Source organism: Rhipicephalus microplus, unplaced genomic scaffold (genome assembly GCF_043290135.1).
Source record: "Rhipicephalus microplus isolate Deutch F79 unplaced genomic scaffold, USDA_Rmic scaffold_42, whole genome shotgun sequence".
Classification (NCBI taxonomy): Eukaryota; Metazoa; Arthropoda; class Arachnida; order Ixodida; family Ixodidae; genus Rhipicephalus; species Rhipicephalus microplus.
In genome coordinates this window covers 1855294-1881492 of record NW_027464615.1, presented here as the reverse complement: position 1 = coordinate 1881492, position 26199 = coordinate 1855294, and the positions used below count along the sequence as shown (strand labels likewise).

Below are 26199 nucleotides of genomic sequence, written 5' to 3'. Positions count from 1 at the left end.
CACCATCATGAATGCCACCGCAATGCTTGCAGGTTACTGCACCCTTGCAAACTGCACTAACGTGCCAAATTTTCATGCATTTATGATATTGCCGAGGTTTTGGTACGTTAGGACGTACCGAGTGCCTCACGTACCCAACTTTTACATGTGTGGGTAACGTCTTAGACTGAAACACTACTTTAACACATCGCATGCGTCCAAAGTGGTGGAAAAGAAGCACGGGAGCCGAAGATGACAGCAGTTTCTCTAGAGTCGAGCCTGTTATCTCCTCGTCCACATCGTATATAACTCCTGTTGTCGTTTCTTCGTCATACGCGGAGAATGCGCGAACCGGAATGTTTCCTAATTGAACTATCGCTTTCAGCGCGTCCAATAAAGCCTTCGTAGTGACCTCCACTGACAGTATGTTATATCGAGTATTTATGCGTATTTCTACGACTTTTCCTCAAGCGATGAGCTCAATGTACTCCGACAGGCTCGGCCTATTTAGAGCGTTCAAGATGTCTGTCTTCGATGTCGGCACATACGAAATGGTGTACGACCGCATGCTACTCGCCTTTGTCTGTGCTTGCCGGCCAGTCGGTGATGTCCGGCTGATTTTCCTCTTCAGGCTTCGGCTTGGTACGACCACGTAGTTGCTGTCCGAAGCCATATCTTCAACGGAGGAGTCATCAGAATTCTCAACGTGGACCACGCTTGGGCCGGGGTGAGAACTTGTGTCAGACACACTATGATGCGGTCAGCTCGGTCTCGGTTGCTGGTTGGGGTTTTGATCCCCCATTCTGAGGGGGAACGCCCCTCAGAGGTGTGTCGATTATTGAAAAATCTAGGAAAAAGAATTAGAAAACTCACAGAGCTCGAAGCAGAGGCTGTTCTCTGTGACAGCTAAGGGGGAGAGACAGGAGCATTCGGCTTTTAGCTAACGCGCACGCTGCGATCCCTATTAGCCGCAATTGGCATGTACATTGAGCACTATCTCACAGGAAAAGGTTGCTACATCATACTCGCTGGGCGTATCCTCCTTGATTTTAGAAAGGTTTAGCGAGCGTTCGGTCACAGTGCCATTAACACGGTGAACAAGTATATACCATGAACTCGAGGCGGTTAAAGGTGGGAAGTAGACACGAAGCGCAAGCCGTAAGAACGTGTGCTTGTGCCATCTCTCGTTAAGTCCTTGGAATGTCAGCTGGATGGCGGTGCTTCTATATCGGGAATATATGATGAAAAGTTGCGAGACGGTGGTACTTGGAGTGATGAATAAATAGATGGAAGAATGGAGACACAGGCAGATGCATGGATGGACGCATGTACGGACGCAGGGGGGATGCATGGACGAACGCATGGATGGATGCACAAACAGACGCAGGCACGGACGGGCGGATTGACGCATGGACGGTCACACAGACGGACACATGGACGGACGGAAGCAAGAACAAATGGACGGTTGAATGCTTCGCTCGCTCTCCACCATTCACTTCGTCGATATGCTGCCAATATTTTTGCAGGTACGCCACACACAATGGGAAGAGACGCGCAATGGCCTCTAAAGACAGATGCGTGGTGCGAACGCTTGGTGCCTCTTCTGGCACTTTCTGGATTTGGAGGAGACCAAGAGCGCTTAGGGGCACAATTTTCGCACAGGCTTGTACGTAAGTTTGGGGGAACGACAGATGAATTGCTTGAGGCAGTTCGCAAACGCTATCTTAGAGCAGGTGAAAGAACACAGCACGCAATGTTTGACAGATACATCAACGAGAAGCTAGACGCGGATTGTAGTGAAGCCGAATATTGGGCAGTCTTAAGCAACCTCAACACCAGGTCTGCTCCCGGCGCGGATCGGGAGACCATTAAGACTCTACGCAACCTGAACGATGAGTCAATTACGCGACTGACGGAATGCGTTAAAGACTGCTGGTGAGAGGGCTTCCTCCCCGATGCGCGTAAAAGAGCCCGCCTGGTCATGACTTCCAAACCGGGAAAGGCGGTGACAATCGATTACCTCAGGCCAATCTCGCTCATGTCCTACGTGTGCAAGGTCATGGAACACGCTGTTCTGACTCCCCGCAGGGGCGCCTGCGCAAGTAGGCGTTTGGTGTGTAGCGACACCACGGACCCGAGCTAACGGGGGAGTTTCTACTCCCTCCCACGCCTAGCCGTGCGTGGCATTGCCGTGCCCGGGGAAAAGGGGATCCTGGGGGTTGAGCTGACGCTGGGTGATTGGACCTTTAAGGCCCCCCAGCAGAGGCAACACACCTCTTTGGCCCCGGCTTCACGTAGACGGCACCCCTGGGCTGACCCACCCAGGGGAAATCGGCAGTCGCCTTTTCCTATCTCTCTCTCCCTACATCTTCGTCTTTATCTCTTACTGTTTATCTGTCCTGTCTTCTACTCTCTTCTGTTTACTTCCAAACTTCCTGGCGGCGAGGGTTAACCCTGTGCAAATAGCCTACCTTGGTCTAGGCGCATTGGGTTATAGTTGCGTTGTACGGCTGGCGTCTGCAGGTTTTAGCATCCACAAACTTGTAGCGTCCCCTTGTTGGGCTCCGTGGTGGGTGGCCGCCAACGCTTCTGAAGAAAATTAAACTGGCATGCATAAAGCATTTCCCCTATTAAGTGATCGTACCGCCTTAAAGCGTGTACGCACCGAAGACTTAGGCTTTTTCAACCGATCAAGTGAAAACTTCCCCCATTTTCATGTTATACATAGTGAAATAAGCAGCAAGCAAGCCAGAACCGTATCACCCTTTGTAGTAGCCAGATGTCTCACAGAAACTCTTGGAGCCGGGTACAAAGTTACCAAAATGGCCAGCGGAGACCTCCTCCTTGAAGTCCGAGGAAAAGAACAGTTCGAAAAGCTACAGAATCTTTCAACTTTTGGTGACACTCCCATCACTGTAACGCCACACAGATCCATGAACACAACCCGTGGAGTAGTATCTGATGCTGATTTGCTCAGCTTGACTGAAGAGGAACTTCTGGAGGGGTGGAAGAGTCAGAATGTGACCAATGTACAAAGGATCACCATTAGAAGAGACAACAAGGCAACACCAACAAAACACCTAATACTCACGTTCGCTTCCAGTAATCTCCCAGAAAGTATTCAAACAGGCTACACAAAGACGTCGATCAGACCATACATACCTAACCCACGTCGTTGTTTTAAATGCCAGAAGTATGGCCATGGCTCACAAAGCTGTCGTGGTCACCAAACTTGTGCCCAATGTGGAGTGTCAGGCCACAATTCTGACAATTGCGAAGAACCATCACACTGTGTGAACTGTGGTGGAAATCATGCCGCATACTCACGGTCTTGCTCATTTTGGAAAAAAGAAAAGGAAATCATCACATTGAAAATTGAAGAAAATATCACATTCAAGGAAGCAAGACGAAGAGTGTCGCCATTTTATGGCGCTACATATGCTGATGCGGCGCGTCAGGGGGCAACGCCGCACCAGCCCTCGCCACTCCTTCGGCCAGCGCAGAGCGAGCCGACGGCTGTGGCACCTGCCCCCAAGGCGGCAGTAGTTCAGGCTACTCCGCCTACTATTGAACAGAGACCAGGGACTCCAGGGTCCTCGGGTCTCAAGGCCTCACCCCGCCAGGCAAGGCCCAACCTTCGAAAAACCAGCTCGCATGAGCGAGCATCCAGTGCCTCCGAGGAGGCAATGGATACGGCGGCACCCCTGGTGCCAAAAGAACGGCGCGGCTCTCTGGAGCGCGCCAAGAAAACTAAAAAGCCCATAACAGGGCCTGACAATGGCCCTGGTACTTGAGCTTGACCTTTCAGCTTAAACAAGTCACTCCCTTAACGTACACACAGCACTACTTTACTTCCAATATGGACACACAAATTATACATTGGAACGTCAGAGGACTGCTTAAGAACCTCGACGACGTACAAGAGCTTTTATACAAATACTCACCTCAAGTGCTGTGTGTACAAGAAACACACCTAAAATCCTCCAATACAAATTTTTTACGCGCTTACGTCATATACCGAAAGGACCGAGATGATGCTGTGGCGTCATCCGGTGGCGTAGCCATTATTATTAACCAAGGAGTAGCGTGTACACATTTACCACTCCAGACATCTCTTGAGGCGGTGGCTGTTCGAGCGGTACTTTTAAACAAACTCGTCACCATCTGCTCTTTGTATGTACCTCCCCACCACCGTCTTGAAAGACGTGAATTTCAGTCTTTAATAGACGAACTACCTGAACCTTATTTGCTTCTTGGGGACCTAAATGCACATAGTGGACTGTGGGGCGATTCTCGCTGTGATGCACGAGGTCGTCTCATTGAACAATTTCTCTTCTCTTCTGGCGCCTGTTTGTTGAATAGGAAAGAGCCAACCTACTATAACGTTGCCAACAAAACTTACTCGTCTATAGACCTCAGCATCGTATCACCTTCACTTCTACCCCTATTGAAATGGAAAATCATAAACAATCCATATGGAAGTGACCATTTTCCTGTAGTGTTGAGTTCACAAACAACATATGAATGTCCTCTACATGTTCCCAAATGGCTGATAAACAAAGCAGACTGGGAACAGTTCCACAACACTACACGTTTGAGTTGGACAGACATATGTAGCTTAGACATAGATGAAGCTGTGAAGTACTTCACAGCTTTTCTAACTGACGCAGCAGCCAGGTGCATACCGCAAACATCTGGAATGCCCGGCAAACGACACGTCCCATGGTGGAACACGGAGTGTCGTAATGCGCGAAAGGAACAGAACAGGGCATGGAGATTGCTGCGCAACTCGCCAACAGCGGAAAATCTTGACACGTTCAAGAAAATAAAGTCTCAAGGAAGGAGAACGCGTCGGCAGGCCAGAAGAGAAAGCTGGCAGAAGTTTTTGTCGGGGATCAATTCATACACACAGGAGGCAAAAGTCTGGAACATGGTCGGTAGGATAGCAGGGAAACAAGTACACACACTTCCACTCGTAAACACTCAAGGTGATACCTTTGAAGATCAGGCAAACTTCCTCGGGGCACACTTTGAACGGGTATCCAGCTCGTCCCACTATACTGACACTTTCCAAAAATACAGAACAAGAATAGAAAAGCAGAAACTAGAACATAAATCCACTAGATACGAGGCATATAACCAAGCTTTCAGTCTAGCTGAGCTCCGAACATCTCTAAACTCCTGCAGTACTTCTGCCCCAGGTTCTGACCGTGTGGTGTATGAAATGTTAAAAAACCTACCAGCCGAAACACGAAAAACCTTACTTTGTTTATACAATGCTATCTGGTTTTCTGGCACTATCCCTACCTCCTGGAAAGAGGCGATTATTATTCCCATTTTGAAAGAGGGCAAGGACCCTTCTTTAGCTTCAAGTTATAGGCCTATTGCACTTACAAGCTGCTTGTGCAAAGTATTCGAAAAAATGATAAACTGCCGACTTCTACATACTCTTGAAACAAACAATTTGCTCGACCCATTTCAGTGCGGGTTTCGAGAAAGTAGATCCACCACAGACCACCTCGTTCGTATCGAGGCACAGATAAGAGACGCCTTCGTCCATAGACAATATTTTCTCTCTGTGTTCCTCGATATCGAAAAGGCGTATGATACAACATGGCGTTTCGGAATTCTAAGAGACCTGTCCCACCTTGGTGTGCGCGGAAGAATGTTTCATATAATCGAAAGTTACCTGTCAAACCGGACATTCCATGTCCGTCTAGGCAGTGTGCTTTCCCAAACATTTGTCCAGGAAACAGGCGTGCCACAAGGTGGTGTGCTTAGTTGCACACTTTTTATCATCAAAATGAATTCTTTGCACTTGTCCATTCCCCGCATGATGTTCTATTGTACATATGTCGACGACGTTCAGCTTGGCTTCAAGTCATGCAACTTAGCCATGTGTGAGCGGCAGGTTCAGATGGGTTTAAATAAGGTCTCCAAATGGGCAGACGAAAACGGATTTCGACTTAACCCACAAAAAAGCACGTGTGTCTTGTTCTCTCGAAAGAGAGGCATGCACTCGGAACCTGACATTCGGCTGAACGGGCAACGTCTGTCCGTCAAAGCCGAGCATAAATTCTTAGGCTTAATCTTGGACAACAAGTTGACCTAGTTCGTAACGCATATCAAGTATTTAAAAACAAAATGTTTAAAAGCCATGAATGTTATAAAAGTGTTGTCACGTACTACGTGGGGTAGTGATAGGCAATGCCTCATGAACCTCTATAGAAGCCTTATTCGTACCCGCTTAGATTATGGGGCCGTTGTCTATCAGTCTGCCACTCAAAGTGCCTTGAAGATGCTTGACCCCGTGCACCATTTGGGCATCCGCCTTTCTACGGGTGCTTTTCGCACCAGCCCCGTAGAAAGCCTTTATGTTGAGTCGAATGAGTGGTCGCTTCATCTGCAGAGAACTTACATGTCCTTTGTTTATTTCCTTAAGGTGAAAGCAGATAAGAAGCACCCCTCATACTCCACTATTATTGATTTGTCGAGCTCCATTTTGTTTCAAAACAGGCCTTCGATGAGGCAGCCCTTCTCAGTTCGCCTGAAAAGTCTAGCTGAGGAAACTGGAGTCTCACTTGAACATAGTTTAATGGCTCCTATAGCATATCTGCCACCGTGGCAATGGCAGACTATAGACTGTGATGTGTCCTTTCTTGAAGTTACAAAACATGCGCCTATTGCCCATATCCGAACATACTTCCTGGAACTTCAACACAAATACACACGTCCTGAGTTCTTTACAGATGCCTCCAAGTCTAACTCCTTTGTGTCCTACGCTGCTGTTGGCCCATCCTTTTCGGATGCTGGCCCTCTCCATCCAGGCACAAGTATCTTCACAGCGGAAGCCTACGCGATACTTGTGGCGGCTAAACACATCAAGCAATTACAAATACAAAAAGCAGTAATTTATACAGACTCCCTCAGTGTAGTAACGGCTCTGCACACGCTTAAAAAACACAAAAACCCAGTCCTTGTCTCACTTTACTCCATTTTATGCACACTATACACACTCAAACAACATGTTGTAGTGTGCTGGGTGCCAGGGCACCGTGAGATTCAAGGCAACGTGAGGGCGGATCAGCTCGCTGCATCCGTCCACAAAAACACTGCCCCTACACCCATATCAATCCCAGCCGTTGATCTTAAACCGTCTCTCAAACGAAACCTCAGAGTATACTGGCAGAGCAAGTGGGATACACACACACAAAACAAACTACACGTTATTAAGCCACACCTTGGTCATTGGCTGCCTGTATCGAAATCGCGTCATACAGAGGTAATACTAACGAGACTCAGGATAGGACACACATACACGACACACACACACCTTTTGTCCGGTGGCGATCCACCATTGTGTGACAGATGTGGTGAAGTATTGACAGTCCTTCACATTTTAATTGAGTGCAAACAATTGGACACTGTAAGAAAACAACACTTTCCATTACCCTACCGACAACATATACCTTTGCACCCTGCAATGTTCGTCGGTAGGGAACCGCTTTTTAGTCACAAATCGTTGTTAGCGTTTTTTAAAGAAATTCATAGTTTTCACATCATATACCCGGGCATCCCGTAGCATGACCTCTCCAGAGAGGTCTTTGCTGCGGTGGTTACACAAGAAAGCACTTGCCTCACGGCCCTTGGACGCAAGGGTATGAACGAGTGAGGCACTTGTGCTAATGCCATACATATCCACCATCGTCTTTTATTATCAGCAACTTTTGTCATCTATTCACACCGCACACACGTTTCACGTCATGGTCATGATTTTATTACTTGTATGTTTTTACCCGCCTTACCGCGAGGAATTTTATGGCCCTTATACAGCCGCTTATCACAATCATTGTCCATGTTTTTAGTAAGATGAACTGGCGCTCTTTGGCCGTGAATTGGCCCTTGCGCCATAAAACATCAAACATCATCAACGCTGTTCTGACTCGCGTTACTGATTACCTCTTATACGCTGACGCCTCCCCCCCCCCTTCCACAATGGTCGGATTTCACCGCAAGCTCTCCGCGCAGGACGTGATGCTGCAGCTGAAACATCAGATCGTAGACAGCACTTCTATTTCCACCAAGGCGATTTTTGGCCTTGATCTGAAAAAAGCTTTTGACATCGTCAAGCATGCGGCGATTCTCGACCGAGTTTGACCGCTGAGAATAGGCCAAACATTTTATAACTATATTGCCACCCACACGTAGTGGGTCGACTGCAAGAGCGGCTCTACCATCTGGAGAAAAGAAAGAACATCGCGTGCTTCTTCTTGACTCGAGAGCCAGCCACGACTGACGCATCGTCCCAGCGCTAGCTATTCGGTGGTTTAATAAACCCCCAGTACCTGTGAATCATCGTGAAAAATTGGTGGAAGGTGCTTGGTAGTCTCACGGATGCTACAGACCCCGCCCCAGGAAGCCGTAATACGAGTACAGTGCCAGTCAATACTTCCGTGCATCAGACCAACCACCGAGTCAGGGGATTGCCTCCGGAAGTGGACGATACTGCTCCCACCACGTCAACAAACATGACCAGCACTTCGGTACAAACCTTGCCAACTGGCACGGGAAGCACGTCGTCGAACCGCTATACGTTGGAAAGCCCACGGGCACCGGTGATGTTCCATGGTACGGAGCGCGAGGACGTTGAGGACTGGTTGGGGGATTTCGAGCGCGTAGCCACCTTGAATCAATGGGACCACGCGGCGAAACTGGGTCGTGTCTACTTCTATTTCGAAGACGTGGCACGCACCTGGTATCAAAATCGAGAGGAGCAGCTGACGACGTGGCCCGAATTCTCTCGTAGACTTGTGCAGACATATGCCAGCGCTGACCGCCAAGAAAGAGCTGAACGAGCTATTCTTGCCCGCGTCCAGTCGCCAAACGACACTGTGACCGCGTACGTCGAAGACATGACGCGCCTCTTCCGACGGGCAGATTCAAGAATGACGGAGGACAAGAAGTGGCGTCACTTGATGCGCGGTGTCAAGGACCAGCTTTTCGCCGGCCTCGTACGAAGCCTTCCGAGACAGTCGCGGAGCTGTTGTCTGAAGCCGTGACAATTAAAAAAATGCAGCAGCAGCGATCAAACCAATACGACAGGCAAGTCAGTGGCATGTCCACTGCTGACATTTCCACCGCCACTGGGACCAGCAATGACTCTTTACGTGAACTCATCCGTAATATCGTACGTGAAGAGTTCCAAAAGGCTGGTGTAACACCTCATCCTACAGTTAGGTCTATTGCAACTGTGTTTAAGAATGAGCTGCACCAGGCCCTCCGGGACACCTTGTCTCCTGATACAGCTGCGTCAGCTCCTGCTGAATACTGCCGTGGGACAACCTACGCGGAAGCCTTGAAACGCCATGCTGCATCGCCGCCATTGTTCGTTCATCCTGTCCGTGCAGTGTCACTTGAGTCAGCGCAGCACATACCATACTACGAAGGCACGTACGCGCCACCGCCCCTGCCTTTTGCCCGTGGTGCTTCTGTCGCCTATCGTTCGGTGCAACCGGTCCAGTACATCGACGATCGACACTCGTCTCCTCGGAAGTCTGATGTCTGGCGCACAAACCATCACCGGCCTCTATGCTTTCACTGCGGAGAAGCTGATCACTTGTACCGCCAGTGCCCATATCGCCTTCTTGGGCTTCGCGGCTTCTCTGTGTACTCTCCGCCACCCCGTTACGGCCAGAGACCACGCGACATCGAAAACTACCTCTCCCAGCAGCATGCACCACCGTCTACCGGGCGCTAGTCGTGCTCGCCATCACCGAGGCGATTTTCATCAACGCCCCAGCGGTATTCTACCGCAATATCTCCCAGCCCCCACCGGGAAAACTACCAAAGCGACCTCTGGGGGCGAGGTCGCTGAACGTTAAGCGCTGAAGACCTCCTATTGACGCAGAACCGTACAGAAACTGGTCCGACATCACCTGCAGCTGCAAAGAATAGCCGGCTTTCACTCGACATAGCAGTGAAAATTGATGGTCGTGTAGTTAATGCGTCAGTGGACACCGGCGAAGACTATTCTATACTGAGGGGGAAACTGACAACACAGCTGAAGAAAGTAATCACGCCATGGTATAACTCGCAGATTCGGACAGCTGGTGGCCAGGTCGTTACTCCGCTCTGCGCCTGCACAACTGGAGTACAGATTCAAGGGTATACATTCGTAGCAAGCTGCCTTGTTCTACGTGAATGCTCCCGTGACGTCATTTGGGAGTTGACTTTCTACAGAAAAATGGAGCTGTCATTGATCTGCAAGAGTGCCGTGTCACGTTCTCAGCCCAGCGAGCAATGGGTGTGCAAGATGACGGAAGACGTGTCGACACGTACTCCGTATTTCTGAACAGAGCGTGACGCTTTTTTCCCGAGCAAGTGTTCTAGTCGACGTAACATGCTGTGGTTTGAGCGATGGCGATGCGGTGGCCGAGGAAAATTTAGAACACCTCCTGCAGCAAGGCATCTGTGTAGCGAGAAGTGTAATACACGTTCTTGATGGCCGATCTGAATTGCTCGTTACCAACATAAGCAACGAGCATCAACACCTTTTCCGTGGCACTTCGACAGCATTTGCCCACGAAGTAGCAAACGTAACCAACCGTCTCACGTCAGAAACAGTGGATAACGCAGACACGTCAATGAGCAACACTGACATCAATCCGGATCTGTCCACCGATACCCAGACTGCGCTGCGAGCGCTCTTGTTCGAGTACAGGTCTTGCTTCGCAAGTTGCTCAAAGATCCGCCAAACATCCATCACTCAACACGGGATCATCACGTACGAGGACGCACGCCCAATACACCAGCACCCCTACCGCGTGTCGGCTAAAGAACGTGAAGCGATACGTATGCAAGTTCGCGAGATGCTTGACGATGGCGTTATCTAACCATCCAACAACCCGTGGTCATCTCCAGTCGTGCTTGTTAAAAAGAAGGACGGGTAGTTACGCCTCTGCGTTGACTACCGAAAGCATAACATCGTGACGAAAAAGTATGTGTACCTGCTGCCGCGTATCGACGATTCGCTGGATAGACTTCGTCATGCCCGTTATTTCACTTCTCTCGATCTCAAAAGCGGGTACTGGCAAATCGAGATAGATCAGCCAGACCACAAGAAGACAGCCTTCGTGATTCCAGATGGCCTATACCAATTTCGAGTACTCCCTTTCGGCTTGTGTTCAGCGCCGGCAACTTTCCAGCGAATGATGGACACTGTCCTTACAGGGCTCAAGTGGCAGACTTGTCTTCTCTACCTTGATGATGTGGTGGTCTTCACTGCCACGTTCTAGCCGCACCTTAACCGTTTGCGCAGCGTTCAGGAGGCTATCCGATTGGCGGACCTCACATTAAAGCCACAGAAGTGCCACTTCGGCTATGAAGAACGAAAATTTCTTGGACATGTGGTTAGCGCTGAAGGAGTCCGGCTCGATCCAGACAAGCTTGCCGCTGTTGCCGAATTACCAGCTCCTGTCGATAAGAAAGCCGTTTTGCGCTTCCTTGGTTTGTGCGCCTACTATCGTCTGTTCATTCATGGCTTTTCACAGATATCAGAACCTCTGGCTCGTCTCACAATGGACGACACGCTGTTTGTCTGGGAAAACGAGCAACAAGCAGCTTTTGATGAACTGCGACAGCGCATGCAACCAGCGCCCGTTCTCGCTCATTTCGACAATACTCCTGACACGGAGGTCCATATTGACGCTGGTAACATTGGGCTTGGTGCAGTGCTCGTTCAGCATCATGAGGACATCGAAAGAGTGATAGCCTACGCCAGCCGCTCTCTATCCCGTGCCGAGGCGAATTATTCCACTACGGAGAAAGAGTGCCTCGCAGTCGTGTGGGCAATCACCAAGTTTCGCCCGTACCTTTATGGTCGTCCCTTCAAGATAGTGAGGGACCACCACGCCCTCTGTTGGTCGGCAAGCCTGCGCGGCCCTTCAGAACGGCTACCACGGTGGAGCTTGCGGCTGCAGGAATTTGACGTCACCATCGTCCATAAGTCCGGCCGTAAGCATGAAGACGCTGACACACTGTCACGTGCACCCCTTCATGTCGTCAGTCAGAAGGCAGAGGAAGAATAAGGCTTCCTGGGCGCCATTAGCTGATCAGATTTGAGCAAACGGCAGTGGGATGACGCAGAGATTTGTCCAATCATCGATCATTTAAAGGGCCAGGGCACAATCATGCCACGTCGTTTATTCCGCTCGTTGCCGTCGTTCTGCCTCCGAGACGGTGTGCTGTACAAGAATAACGCTCGTTCGAACAACCGTGCCTACCTCCTGGTGGTTCTTCGAGACATGCGAGACGACGTCCTCTTCGCTTGCCATGACGAACCCACATCTGGTCATCTGGGCTACTCACGGACACTTGCCAGAGTGAGCGAGAGGTAATATTGGCCAGGACTTTCGGCAAGCGTCAAGAAGTACGTCAAGAGCTGTCGGGAATGTCAGCGCCGAAAGCAACCATCTGTTAAGCCAGCTGGTTTGAATTAGCCCAATGAAGCACCTTGCACGCCATTAGACCAAGTTGGAATGGACATTCTCGGGCTTCCCTTGTCTGCGGGCAGCTACAAATGGGGGATCGTCGCGACCGACTATTTGACGCGCTACGTTGAGACGCAGGCGATCCCGCGAGCCACGGCTTCTGAGGTAGCACAATTTTTCATGTGCCACATCGTGTTACGACATGGTGTTCCTTCCAGTATAATAACGGACAGAGGGACGGCATTCACGGCGCAGCTTATGGACGAAGTTTTAAACTGAGCAACACCAGACACCGAAAGACAACTGCGTACCACCCGCAAACCAACGGACTTACCGAGCGACTGAATAAGACCATCGCAGACGTGATCTCAATGTACATCGACGTACAGGCCAAAACATGGGACCGGATCTTACCTTACGTGACCTTCGCGTATAATGCCGCCGTGCAAGAGACCACGCGATTCACGCCATTTCGGCTTCTCTACGGCCGTGAAGTGCAGTCCACGCTGGACACTATGCTACCGTGTCAAGACGAAGACGTGTTGGCAACTGACGCTGATGAATTCGCAGAGTGTACTGAGGAAGCCCGGCAGCTCGCGTGACTACACATCGGCCAGCAACAGCAGGCAGACGCACGGCGCTACAACATCCGCCACAGAGAAGTGTTTTACAACCCCGGAGACCAAGTTTGGGTGTGGACGCCCGTCCAGCACCGTGGCCTTAGTGAAAAGTTACTGAGCCAGTACTTTGGCCCATATAAAGTGTTATGCCGCGTCAGTGACGTGAACTATGAAGTGGTTTCGGACACAACATCGCAGGCACGGAGCAGGACACCACCGAGGCTTGACGTCGTTCATGTGTTGCGGATGAAACCATTTTTTGCGCGTTGTTCGTAACTTTTTCCTTGTCGTACACTGTTCTTCCTGTTATTTATTTATTTTTGTGAATTTGCTTCTTCGTTCACTGATTTTTTCTATATTGGCACGCTCGTTAATTTCTACTTTTACTTTACCCGTATTTCCAAATTCCTTTTTTTCACGTGCCTATGTCATAACATTGTGGTGGTGCTATGTACTTTTCTTTCCCTCTTCTGGGACTTTTTTTTCTTTTCGAAAGTGGAGATAATGCCACGCACACGTAGAGGGTCGACTGCAAGAGCGGCTCTACCATCTGAAGAAAAGAAAGAAGATCGCGTGCCTCTTCTCGACTTGAGAGCCAGCCACGACTGACGCATCGTCCCAGCGCTAGCTATTCGGTGGTTTAATAAACCCCCTGTACCTGCGATTCATCGTGACAATATACGTGACTGCCTCTTGGGTAGGCGTGCGACCGTCGTTGTTGGCAACGTAGCATCACCGGAAGTCGAAACGGGTTCTAAGGGTACGCCACAGGGCTCCGTCGTGTCACCCATGATGTTTAACCTCGTCTTCCTTGGCCTACCCAAAAAACTAGTCACAGTAGAGGGTATGCATCACATCCATCACGCGGACGACATCACCTTCTGGTTCCCCAGAGGAGGATGTGATAGCCACGTGGAGTGAACGCTGCAGATGGCCTTGGACGTGTTGCAGGAATTCTTGAGAAGTACGGGCCTGGAATGTTCGGCGGCTAAGTTCGAGCTGTTTTTTTGCGGCTAAGTTCGAGCTGTTTCGTTGCGGCGCCCGACACACCACACCGCCACAAAAGAGCGAGTGACCTCCAAAGAATGCGTTGCAACAGCGACGAAACGGTGTACGTGGACGCCATGCGACATTGATACGAAGGCGAGACGCCAACACGGTCCCGAAGGCGCCACTGCTCCGAACTCCGTTGCCTAGGTCACCAGCCGTTTTGTAGCGTAGGTTTCTCAGCTCGCAACTGCTTCTGCGCAGAGCTGATAGACGAGTGGACGAGACGACGGTAAGTTAAGGCAAGGTTTATGAACAGCATAAAAATAGAGGCGATACATATTCGGAACTGGGGCCGACAGCTGTTACGAAGCCCACCACCGGCGAGGTTACGAAGGGCGCCACGAAGCTCGCCGCTTACAAGGACACCGGCCGCGCCGACAGCGAAAGGGCTCGAAGCGACGAGAGGCTTCTCCGACACATAGGTCTACTGCTGGCGACGCGCCGCAGGGCTTTTTATAGGCACCGGATCGATCCTTTGAGTCACCAAACATCCAACCAGAAGCACCGCTTGCCGTGATGTCAGCATGCTCCAATGGGGAACCGCCCCTGTGCGTGGTTGCACCCAAGGACGAGGGACGCTGCCACGCATCGCGTAAGACTCAGCAAGCTGAAAGGCGCAGATTGCTTCATCGGGCTCGTGGGCTGAGGAAGCTCGCTTTGCGTTGCGTGACAGACTGGTGCCGCCGCTTGATGACGTCGTTCAGTTGATCGCGTCAGGTGAGCTCGAGCACTGGCCTTGACACAGATTGCCTTTGCAGAGGCATTGTCGTTCAGTGTGGACTCCCAGACGTAACAATATCCAGAGGGAAGGCGTGCTCATGTTAATGCTGTTGTGAATCGCACAGACAAATTTATCGCGAGCGCCAGGGTGCGTACGGAACACACAGAGGCGGCCAAAGAGGCGGCGATCGGTCTTGCCCTGGTCGCAGTACCGGCGGTTGCGGCCGTGATCAGTAACTATCAAGCTACCATTCTTGGCTTCGCGCGCTGTCACATCTCGTATCTGGTGGCCCGGATACTACAATAAAGTATAATGGGAACAAGGATGGCGGTGAGCTTCGAGGAGCGATGGCCTCGGCGTCGTCGTCTTCGTATCTCAAAACTGAAAATGCGAATGTCTTCCTTCTGTGGATTCCAGCTCACACTAGCGTCCCGCTCAAATGTAACCAGGTGGCCCACACCGCAGCTAGAGATCTCATTCACCGAGCCGCGGCTGATTCGGTGGCCGCCGACACCTCTGAGAGCGGGGCGATGACATTATCCACACAACAATAACTGGAAAGCTCGTGGGGTAATCGCCTGACCACATTCAACGGCATTGCACAAGATTATAGGCTAAACAGACGGAAATACCCACCACCACACAACAAATTGAATAAAAGGCAGGCCGTAAGTCTGAGGTTATTACAGACAAATACGTACCCCAGCCCGGCGATCCTATGACTGTGTTATCCTCACCTATACCCTATGGACACGTGTGAAGCGTGCGGGGAAAGGGCCACACTGCGGCACATGCGTTGGGAGTGTGGTGGGAAAGTTGACGTCACTGTCGCCGCTCCCTTCACGATGCATGTTAAGCAAGGACGAACTCCGAGGCCAATCACTGCTGCTACCACCACGCGAGGGCAGGGGCCGGCCTCCGCCGCGGCTGCGGTCACTGTTGCCGATCGGCAGCGTCAGCTGTGCTGCCGCTGGGAGGCGGCAACCAGCGACGAGCTGGCCGACCACCTTTGGGCCGTGCGGTGAGCTGAGATGCCGCCCGGGTCCAAGGACTTGGAGTGGTCACCTGCAGTACCGCCGTCATAATCGACGGAAAGTGGGAAGGGAAAGGGTTTGATTCCCTATCCCCCAACCTTGCCCTTCGAAAACTGCTGGACTTTGAATAACGTTTTTTCATGCTTTCATTAGCCTGCCAGCTTAATATTTCAGTTAATAAAGTGTTAAAGATACGAAGCGTCTAAAACTGAAATAGTTCAGATCGAATAGGTTGGTTCACAACAGTAACAACCTTTCTGTTTTATAGCACATAGAACCTACCATGCAAAAGACGATGATTTTGTCTTTCAAATCTAACTGGAAGCTTATGGTGGGCACGGAGATAGATTTGTGCGCGGGTTGCTTTTACGATTGATATTGCAAGAAATGGTATACGCAGTGACAAAATTTTCTATGGCTCTGCTCAGTGCACTCAAACCAAGAAAATTCTTTGGAAATTCGAATGTTTTGAGACACAGCCCAAATAGTGTTGATGTTTAAAACTACACATCAATAAAATAGTTCAATTTTTTTTATAATACATGAAAAGTATAACGACTTCAATATATTGCAAAGGTACGTTACCTTCCATCTCAGTAACATCCATTGCATCGTATGTTTCATATTTAACGCTTTTACGTGCATTCGTGAAGGTTCCCCTTAGATTGAGCGTTTTCCTGTGTAAAAGTCACACTTTAAGTATGGTGTTTCAAGGCACTGCATAATAGACACTCACATATTAGATGAATTAAAGGTTCTTTGAAATTCTGTTGATTCATTGCTTGTTTTATTCACTCGGTCAGTTTTGCATTCTTGTGGACTCACAGTGGTAAACAATGTCATTATTGTAGCATTCGTACAGTAAAACTGAAAAAAAAACAGTGTAGCGTGTTAAATTAGCAGAAAGTCGGATGGCATGGATGATCTTTTTCGATAACCTGAAAATCAAAACAAACTCAAAGTTCTTAGCCTAGCCTACAACATCACAGTGTATTTTAAGGTTGCGTATTCAGAGGCGCTTAGAGCAGAACATCCGTGATAATCGTATCACATACGACATCGGGCCCGTGGAAAACGTTGCTGAGGCCTGGATGGTGACATTGGCAAATTTTTATTTTGTTTAAGAAACAATGCAATTGCTAAGGCAAACCTACGACAGTCATCGCTTTGCGTCACTTCTGTTGTTGTGTCACAACCACTCTGACAACGGGAGTCGTGTTGCCAATAGCTTTGAGCGTGAGTTCATGCAGTCCACTGTTCGAAATGCCCACGAACAGCGGCCGGAGATGGATCAGCCCTTCGGCTAGCGGAGTAGCAGATGCAAAGTGCGGACGTACATACCATGTCATTTTCGCCAGATGAAGTGATGAGCTGCTATGAAAGTACTTGAGACCAAGATACTTTCCGGAACCATAGAACCTCGCCACCAGATCAACTGCCGTGATGTGAAAGGTTATATTTCAGCTTCGTTACCGTGCATGAACGACGCTTTAGAAAATTCTGTGCGTGCTGCAGAAAATTTCGTGAACTAGAAATGACGTAAGCGCTAAACGACGCTTCGTCGTGGTATGTACCGAGCCAGCATGACAGATTTATCGCAGTAGTTGGTCACTAAGGGGGTAGTGTAATATCTCCTTGACAGGATCGTAATTCTGACGTCGTGATGGTTTCCAAACACATTACACCATTGTCATTATTTGCGCAGTCTGAAAGCGGGAGTTGCTTCTTCACCGGAAGACAAGCATTTAGCACCCTATAAGGTACCACTAGTGTCACAGCCATTCTCGAACTCTAACCATGCGCAGTTTACTGCACTAGACTGTTGTACGTTCAATCAGTGCAATCGAAATATAAATATCGAAAAAAGTACATATGCATGCTTTTTGCATCTTCTTAATTGCGAAGCTTGGCAAACAACAGCGCTGCTCGGAAGGCGCCGGTATTCAAGGTGAAGTTAGCAGACAGGCGTCGATTGCAGCCGTAAGTCCACTTTTCATCGCTCTAATAATTTCGCATCGCCAGCCGAGCTCGAGCTTGTTGGCGGCATGAAGCGCTCGATTATAACCTCCGTAATTATGCGATATGCACTGCACAAAAAAAACTATGCTTTTATTTCGACCTGGCTGCATGATATGATACATTAAGTACATTTAAAGTGACTTGCGACCGATAAGTATTATTAACATACGAGGGGACATGAGGTGGACCTCGCTCTTCATTATATGTAGGCAACTGATCGTTATTTCTTGCTGCCGATCCCTGTTCTCTTGCAGCCTTATACGTCCAGCAAAAAATTGTCGTCGTCAAGAATATTTCTTTCAACATGACTATATAATGATAGCAGTCTGACGTATTTCTTCTGCTAAATGCCATCGAAAACGCAGACAACAGTGTGTTAGCACGTTTATCGAGGTGCAGAGAACAATTCGATTTCGCTCTAGAGCCCTTCAAAAAGCAATTTTTTTGCAGTGTGCTGTCATATATCAACAAACGTGCAAAAACAAGCAACGCAGCGTCGGTCGTGGCACTGGGCATATGTAGATTGCTGGCTAGCCCGTTTGAATTTCGGCATAAAATGTTAACGCACTGATGCACTACAAAAGCACTGATGACTGCTACGAGCAAGTAAATAAATATGACTATCAACTGAAAAGTTCATACGATAACGATCAACTAACCTATGCAGCCACAGACAATCTCGCGAAGCTGATATTGGCACTCTGTGCGGCGGTCGTTAAAAGTGCGTGATGCCGCGCATTTTCACTAAAACTTCGTGTGTCGCAAGGACGAATAATATGTGTCATGTTAAACAAGATCTGCCTTTTTCACCAATGCAGGAAACGTGCGAAATGGTAGGGTTCGTTACATGCTAACAAAATTACACTGAGGCTAGCACCACAGCCAAACAAGGGAGAGTCTCTTGTTTTTAATAAATGTATATAAAGAGAGGTTGGTGCTAATGCTTGGCGCCGGCTACTCCTCTTCTGTTGCACAAAAGTCGACATCGCATATTTTGTACCGAACACAAGGCTATACATAAGTACATAGCACAACGTTTACACAATGAATCCACGTTTTTCAATACCGAGTGTCCACGCAACACAGAATTGTGTCCACACTACATACAGCTGTGTCCACACTACACAGAGTTTGCAAAAACACAAGTAATCACGCCAATTTAGGTTTTCACACAAAACATGAAAGGTCAATAAAATTGCTAGGGTGATTTTGTCGCTTAAATACTGAACTGTTTTCAGAAAGGTTTTCCCTATAATATTGTAGTGAAACACAAAAATGCTGTTTTGAAACATGCCGGTTAACAGAGACGAAGTATATTTTTTGTTCAGTACTTTCGAGCTATTTCTGATTCCTCAGAAAGTGAACGACTGCACCCGCTGCAGCGGCTTGTAGCATTCCTAATGGCCATGGACCTAAGGTTTTCGCAATCGATGGAGGTGGCTTATCCAACGAATTGAGTTTTTGTAAAAGGTTCTTTCGAGGTACGTTATAATTTTTACAACGCAGAAGAATGTGCTCCACGTCTTCTTCAGCTGTTCCACATGAACAGGTAAGACTGCCAGCTTTCCTTATTTCATATAGGATGGCCTTCGTGTAGGCTGTACCAAGTCGAAGCCTATGGATGACTGCTTTTATCGATCGGCTAACCTTTAACAGAATAATAAATTTTATAGAGTCTTCTTAGTGACCATTCTTGAGAAGAGGCTCCTGAATTCCGCTTCGCGGTGCGACAGTCTATAGGCAGTGTGAGTACCATTGTTGTTAGTGATGCATTTTTCACCCTTTTTTTAATTTCTCTACATTTTTTAGCAATGCTTCGCTGCTCACGGCAATGCTTTTTTGATACAGTCATGGTCACAAAAAACGAATTGTACAAGAAAGTATTCATATAAGCTTGTTTATTATGACACTTCAATAACCACCAAAAACTTATTCGGTAGTTAAGCATACGCTTAAGAGTACCGACAACTGATTTTTTTCTACTTAATTATTTTATGGTAGGGCAGAAACCTAAACATTCGTAGGGATTGTAGCTGCAACAGGCAATCTCAAAAAAGAGTAGTTATTTTGGAAGCAGTAATGTGTAATCTAAGAGGGGCTGGAAATAGATGTACAGTGTGCTTCCTTATGAACGGGAACGTGTGAATGCGAGGCCATCGCTCTGACGTTACTACCTACAGCACTATCAGCTGACAGCCTCCACTTTTCGTGGTATCGTCTATTGCAAAGCCGGAAGAGGAACAAAATTTAGCAGTGCTTCGCTAATGGCCCTGACTCTTTACTTTGTTTTCTCATACATAACGTCAAAAGCGAACGAGCTTTTGCCATCGGTGTGTTTATAGAGCTGTAGGCAGTCGCGGCAGAGCACAGGCCCCGCGCTCACGTATTCTCTTTCATAAAAAAGGACAGTGTACCTTTTTTAGCAAACCTGAAGCTTGATAGCGATGCGCGCCAGCCCTTCTCGCAACTTGTGGAAGCTGTCGTCGTTCTGATTTTTGCAAACAATCCGTAAATTAACGTGCGCACCATTATTTTAGGTTTTTGAACTATTTTCAAAAAGAAACTGTTGTCATCAGATCATGTGGCATTATGTTCCTCCCTTGTACTTGTATTGCGCACGTTCACCTGCGTCCAAGGAAGTCTGCGCGTGTATCATGGGTGGCTTCCAGCAGCATTGTTACTCTCTAGATACGCGAGCCATGTCAAATCACTGATGATATCTCTAGGCATATGCACGGCCATTCCAATTAACAGTGCTAGTCATTTCTAAGATGAAGTGTAGGTAGCAAAGCTACGTCGATCCAAAACCTTAGCAACCAGGAAACTGCGTGCACCGTTACATGAGCACGCTGAAACGTTGCCGAAGAAGCGTTGACGAGCATGGAATCATCACGCCACGCGAGAACAGCGCCACTTTAATGCACACTAATAACGCAGGCCCATAAGGGGTAGTTTTGTAGAATAATATATCGTGAAAAAGGCAACAATATTTTAATACTAACAACAAAAATCGTGCACCGTGTACAGCAGTTGCCGCAGATCGTTGATGTTTTTCCCACTAGAGGTGTCAGAAGCAGTTGTTCGCGACTTTCAATGAAAAAATAAATAGATAAATTCAGATCTCGCAAAAAAGATAGGGTTCGTTTGATTCAATGCGAAAACCAATCTTTTCAATAAAGGTATGATCTCATTTTGTTTTCTGGACAGTTGTCGATTCTTCGACAGCGACTGAAAAGTTGAAAAGGATATTGTTTTGCTTTTCAGTCACTGTTTTGGCCCCTGCCCCGCCACCCTCTGATACTTTTCCTCAAATAACGTAACTCGCTTGGCGTCCGTTGTCATCCGACCGTCCATCAGGCTAAGCGTCAATTGATGACGCCGTCATGTGATCTTACGGCACATGGCGTCACCGTCATGACATTACATTACAGATATTGGGTGTATGGAACGTCGCGACATGGCCAAAGTGGCGCACACATTTTAAATGCTAATGCGATTATTATGCGGGTTAAGTCAGGCATCCGCCATTGCCCGCGGCGTCCGTGGCACTCCCTCTTTTATAGCAACAGCTGCGGGTGCGCGCGCGTTTCCTCGCCCCTAGCAACAGGAGCATGTGGTGTGAGAAAGTGTAGGAGAGGGTAGGTGCAGTGCTTCGCCCCTCCTTCTCTCGCCATTCACTGTCTATCCTTCCTGCCCCCCACTCTCCCATCCGCTCGCACCTCAATCTCGACCATTCGCTGGCTGGGCCCATCTCAAGGTCATTGCAGAATTCGGTGAAGGCGAATGTCTGACGGCAACGCTGCCCTCTCTCGGCGCAAGAAATGCATTGGCATTTCCTCAAACTTCCTTTGGGGAGGCGGGGACATTTTTTACACCGAAAGCTGTTATGAGATCACGAGAAATATAATTTCACACACACACACAAACACACACACACACACACACACACACACAAACGTGGTACAAAATTACCACAAGGGCCAATTTTGGAGACGTAGTGGCCTGCCACCACCGGTATTTATAACAACTATTGCGTGGAATAAACTGAAAAACACCAAATACTAAACATTACTGGGTTTAAAATGAAATCATGAGCCAGGCCCTGCGCGTTACAGCCCAATATTTCAAGACTGATCTACACCAGCACTTGAAACTCCGTCGCAAACTGACCTTATGCAGCCTTAATGTCATGTAAGAAATCACTTTACCATGCAAATGAAACGGTTTATGTTGGTAAAGTATAATAGAGGCATGACACAATGAATTTCATAACAAGTAGGTGTTTTAATGCTACAAACGATCACAAAAGCTTTAGCTCCCACAATCTAAACAAAGGTCACATAAAGCCTTTTGAGTGTGAAGCGGATACCCCGCATGTCCGAAGAATGACAAATAATCGCTTAGTGAACGCTTCCCTTCTTCAGAAAACTTATGATCATTGATGGCATAGTTGGTAGGTACCTAACAAATGTTGTTCTATTAGTTGCCATGAAAGCTCGCAAATCTTACTTGGCTCAGCCACGACTGAAAACGAAGCCACGCAAACGTGGACTCAGTAGAGACATGCACGCGTGCTGAGTAACCACACGGTGCTCTCCCCTTCTATAATTATAATGCCAGATGTTCAACGTGCACGCTAATGTCATATGACCCCTCCAAAAAAAAAGAAAAGAGAAGTGTGTTGAGACATTGGGCTTTGAGCGCAGCGTTTGATGTTCAGCCCTCCACCTCCCTTCCTATGCCATCGGTGCTCGAGAATGTAGTATACACTCACAAAACGCCGCTGAATCACATACGTCGAGACACGCGACCTTATCTTCTCTTAAGCTGCACTTCGTGCCGCCAGAAAATTGAACAAAAAATATTAAACAAAGCAGGGGTCTGAATTACGCGGCTACCGGTTGTTTCGTTTGCGGCCCAAGGCTTCACGATGATTTGATTGATTGACATGTGAGGTCGAACTTCACAAAACCACCAAATAAATATGAAAGACGCCAAAGTGGAGGGCTTCAGAAATTTTGACCATCTTGGGTTCCTTATCCTGCACCTGAATCTGAGCACACGGAACTATAGCTTTTTCGCCGCCATCAAAAATGCAGCTGCAAGATCCGGGATTCGATCGTGTGACCTGCCGGTCAGCAGCTGAGTGCCTTAGCCAGACACAGCGGTGGGACCGTGGCTTCACGAGGAATAAGATGTGTGGTACTTAGCTGAATTGTACTTGAGTAATTTGCTCTTGTACGGCGAATGATAATAATTTCTTTAGGTTAGGTATAAAGATGCAAAGGTATGGTCTCAACCCCATTTTCTCTTAAGGTACTCCACAGCAGTTAAAAGATGAGTACAGGACGATCATTGTGTATTTAAACTATATTTCGCAATGAGCTTCCAGAGGTCAGACATTCGGCAGATCGGTATTCTTCTACTTCTCGACTCCATACGACAAACTCCTTTCAAAAATGGTACATATTTGAGATATGGGACATGTGCTCATTCAATTGGCAGGTTTAGTTGACATTTTGTTCTGAGGTGACAAGCCTAAAAAAGAAACATAGGGCGTATACCCTGTCAAGCCGTGTTCTCGGTCATGGAAGGCTATGTATTCAAAAGTAGTACAGTATCTCAGTTCTTGTAGTCCGCTGAAAAATAATAGAAACAGCGTTCACGTTGGCATGCATGGTGCAGTCTCTTGGGCCATTATTATGCGGAGGATAAGGATATGATTGCTGATGTTGACACCCACAAAGCCATGGCAAGTCTGCGACATCACCACCGACTTGCCGGCCTCGACCACTGATCGCCACACAAGGGGATCTATGGCACAGGATAATCGAGTGCAGTGTAAACCACGAATCATCAAATGAGGTGGCTGAAGCGATGGCAATTGTTTGAGTATACTGTGTTACGCAATCTACACACAAAGTATTCCAGCGGCCGCCAGTGGCCGAAGGGAACGATTAAGGCTCGTATTCACAAACCAACATTGTCTTTCTGATGCATCTTTCGTTTCCGTTTTTGCCTTTACTGCGTTTCGTAAAGAAAGTATGCTTGTATTCACCAATTTATTTATAGTAATTTTCGCTGTGTTAGAATTTTTCTTCTATTGTGATGTACTCGCACAGATATTTGAAAAAAACCTAAAACGAAGGGTAACGTTGGTCTGTAAATACGAGCTCAAGTCTACGCCGATAATTTTATCTCTAACGTGAAGGTGGCGGCGTTAAAGATGGCACTAGCGTTCATCCGAGCTCGAGGCCTTGTGCTTGGCCATCTTTCAAAATCGAAGCCAGCGAAAACAAAAGAAAGAAATTTAAACCTGAGAGAATCAGAGATCAGTACATAGCAAATATCAGTACAGATTAGTACATGAGCAATACATGGGAAATATGGCAATGTACTGCCCATATTACCACTTTGCGCAGACATTTGGGGCTGCCGAGGAGCAACAAGGTGTAATTCTTGCGGAACAGAAAACTGTCATAAATGACAAATGGTGTTGCGCCTTCATAGCTGGCGGTCACATCGATGTTATAAAGTTGTGAGTGAAGGGTCGCTTTTTTTTTCATGACTGAAGAAATACAAACATGGGAAGCCATGCGTAAATGTTTGTTCAAAATATATGTCAACAAGCTTTACCTAACAGCGACGTCAACATTAATTGATCACGACTCAGCGATACATACCAAAATCTCTTCAGCCAAACCACATGACGTCATGAAAACCTGATAGAAAACTTAACTATGTTTAAAATAATTATGCAAACGTATCACCACTTGTTTATTAACAATTATTCATCATTCATGACTATGTATTTCCGTCAATTATCTTCTAAACTGCAGCTCAACTCTTTTCTAGGACCTATATTTATGGCCTATATGCATGATGAATGCTCCACTTTCAAACATATTGCTACATGAAGCGGTAACCTATAGTTGCGGCGAATACATACATGTGCTTAAGAAATACACGGCTGTCACAATTATGAAGACTAGTTGACTAAGATGGTTTTTTATAATGAATACATGAACCAATTCTGTCAACACGGCTCGTGTAGATCATTTCAACGTGCTTCGCGCGTTCCACTGCTCTAACGCTAAATGCTTGCTGATGCGTCAATACAGCAGTATACAGAAATAAATTAAACAGCGCAGATTCGGCCCCAATTCTTAAATCAATAAGGTTACTGATTCACCTATTTGGCCTTTCAGACGTCTTGCATACAATTGTGTACACCGGTGGCTTTTCCTAATTTAGTCTATTAGTGGCTATAAAGTGCGGGATGAATTAAAAGTAAACGAAGTGAGAGACTATGCAATTCAACACCGCAGCCACATTGCTGAGAGCGCTACCACGCAATTTAGTAACATTGCAGTGCCTTCAGCAATATAGTCGTATTGCTGTAGGCATCGCGATGCAATATAGCCCCATTTCAATATAGTAACAGTGCAGGGCCTTCCGCAATATAGTCACCCTGCTGGATGCACCACGATGTTCGACGAATAGTTTCATGTGCTACTTCTCATGCGCCAAGACAAAAGTGTATTTTATTTCACTCGAAATGAAATTTACCGAAACCGAACTATGCACTGTAGGTCCGGGCTGAGATTTGGTTCTGCTTATCTAAAAAAACGCAAAATGAATGACTGCCGTTTATTGAAATGTTTCAGCCTAATTTTATTCAAGATTATCGCTATAACACACATAAGTCAGCTTGTTATCAGAATAATTTGAAAAAACAGAATAATGGGCGCATTACTATCATGCTATGTCAATTCAACGTAATTATAGTTCTTCACAGGTGGCGTCGTAAAGGGTTGAACGCTAATTTTCACGTAGTTGGGTGATAACTTATGTCAGCTGGCTGAATGCTGGATGTCCTACAACGTACTGATATTGTTGGAATTGCGGGTAAAACTTGCCCGTGTGATGTCTTCGTCTTTTCGCTGGCTCTTTGAGTCTGAGCTTCCCGAGTGTCCAAAATGCAGCCCCCACATAAAGACGAAAATCGTAAGCGCATTAAAAAATTGGATAGAAGTTTTCATTTTACTTTCAAAGTTCGCTGGACCCATTGAGCCTGAACAAAGTTACGAATACTCGAAATCTGTTCGGTTTTATACTACTAGAATACAGAAATGTCATCTCGTTTTGATCATTTCGGAAGAGATGAGGTTAATGTGCACTTCGAGAATGTTTACTAACACTACGGAGGTTGAAGCTCAGGCCACAGCGACGAAATGGCAAAACCGCCTTACTTGTTCTGCCATTTTAAGATGGCCCTCAAAAAGCTA

General features: G+C 47.5%; 1 protein-coding gene across 2 annotated transcripts in view; it reads right to left on the bottom strand.

Moving 5' to 3' along the window:
• LOC142787048 (uncharacterized) overlaps window positions 1–25981 on the bottom strand; it is a 107229-nt gene extending 81248 nt beyond the window's left edge. For both annotated transcript variants that reach the window (XM_075884676.1, XM_075884677.1), the window contains exons 1-3: window positions 25831–25981; window positions 16629–16759; window positions 16478–16569 (exon numbers count right to left, since the gene is read on the bottom strand). In XM_075884676.1, the coding sequence (XP_075740791.1) occupies window positions 16478–16569; window positions 16629–16759; window positions 25831–25980 (373 nt within the window). In that variant the 5' untranslated portion in view covers window position 25981. The remainder of the gene's footprint in view (window positions 1–16477; window positions 16570–16628; window positions 16760–25830) is intronic.
• Window positions 25982–26199: the final 218 nt, after the last annotated feature.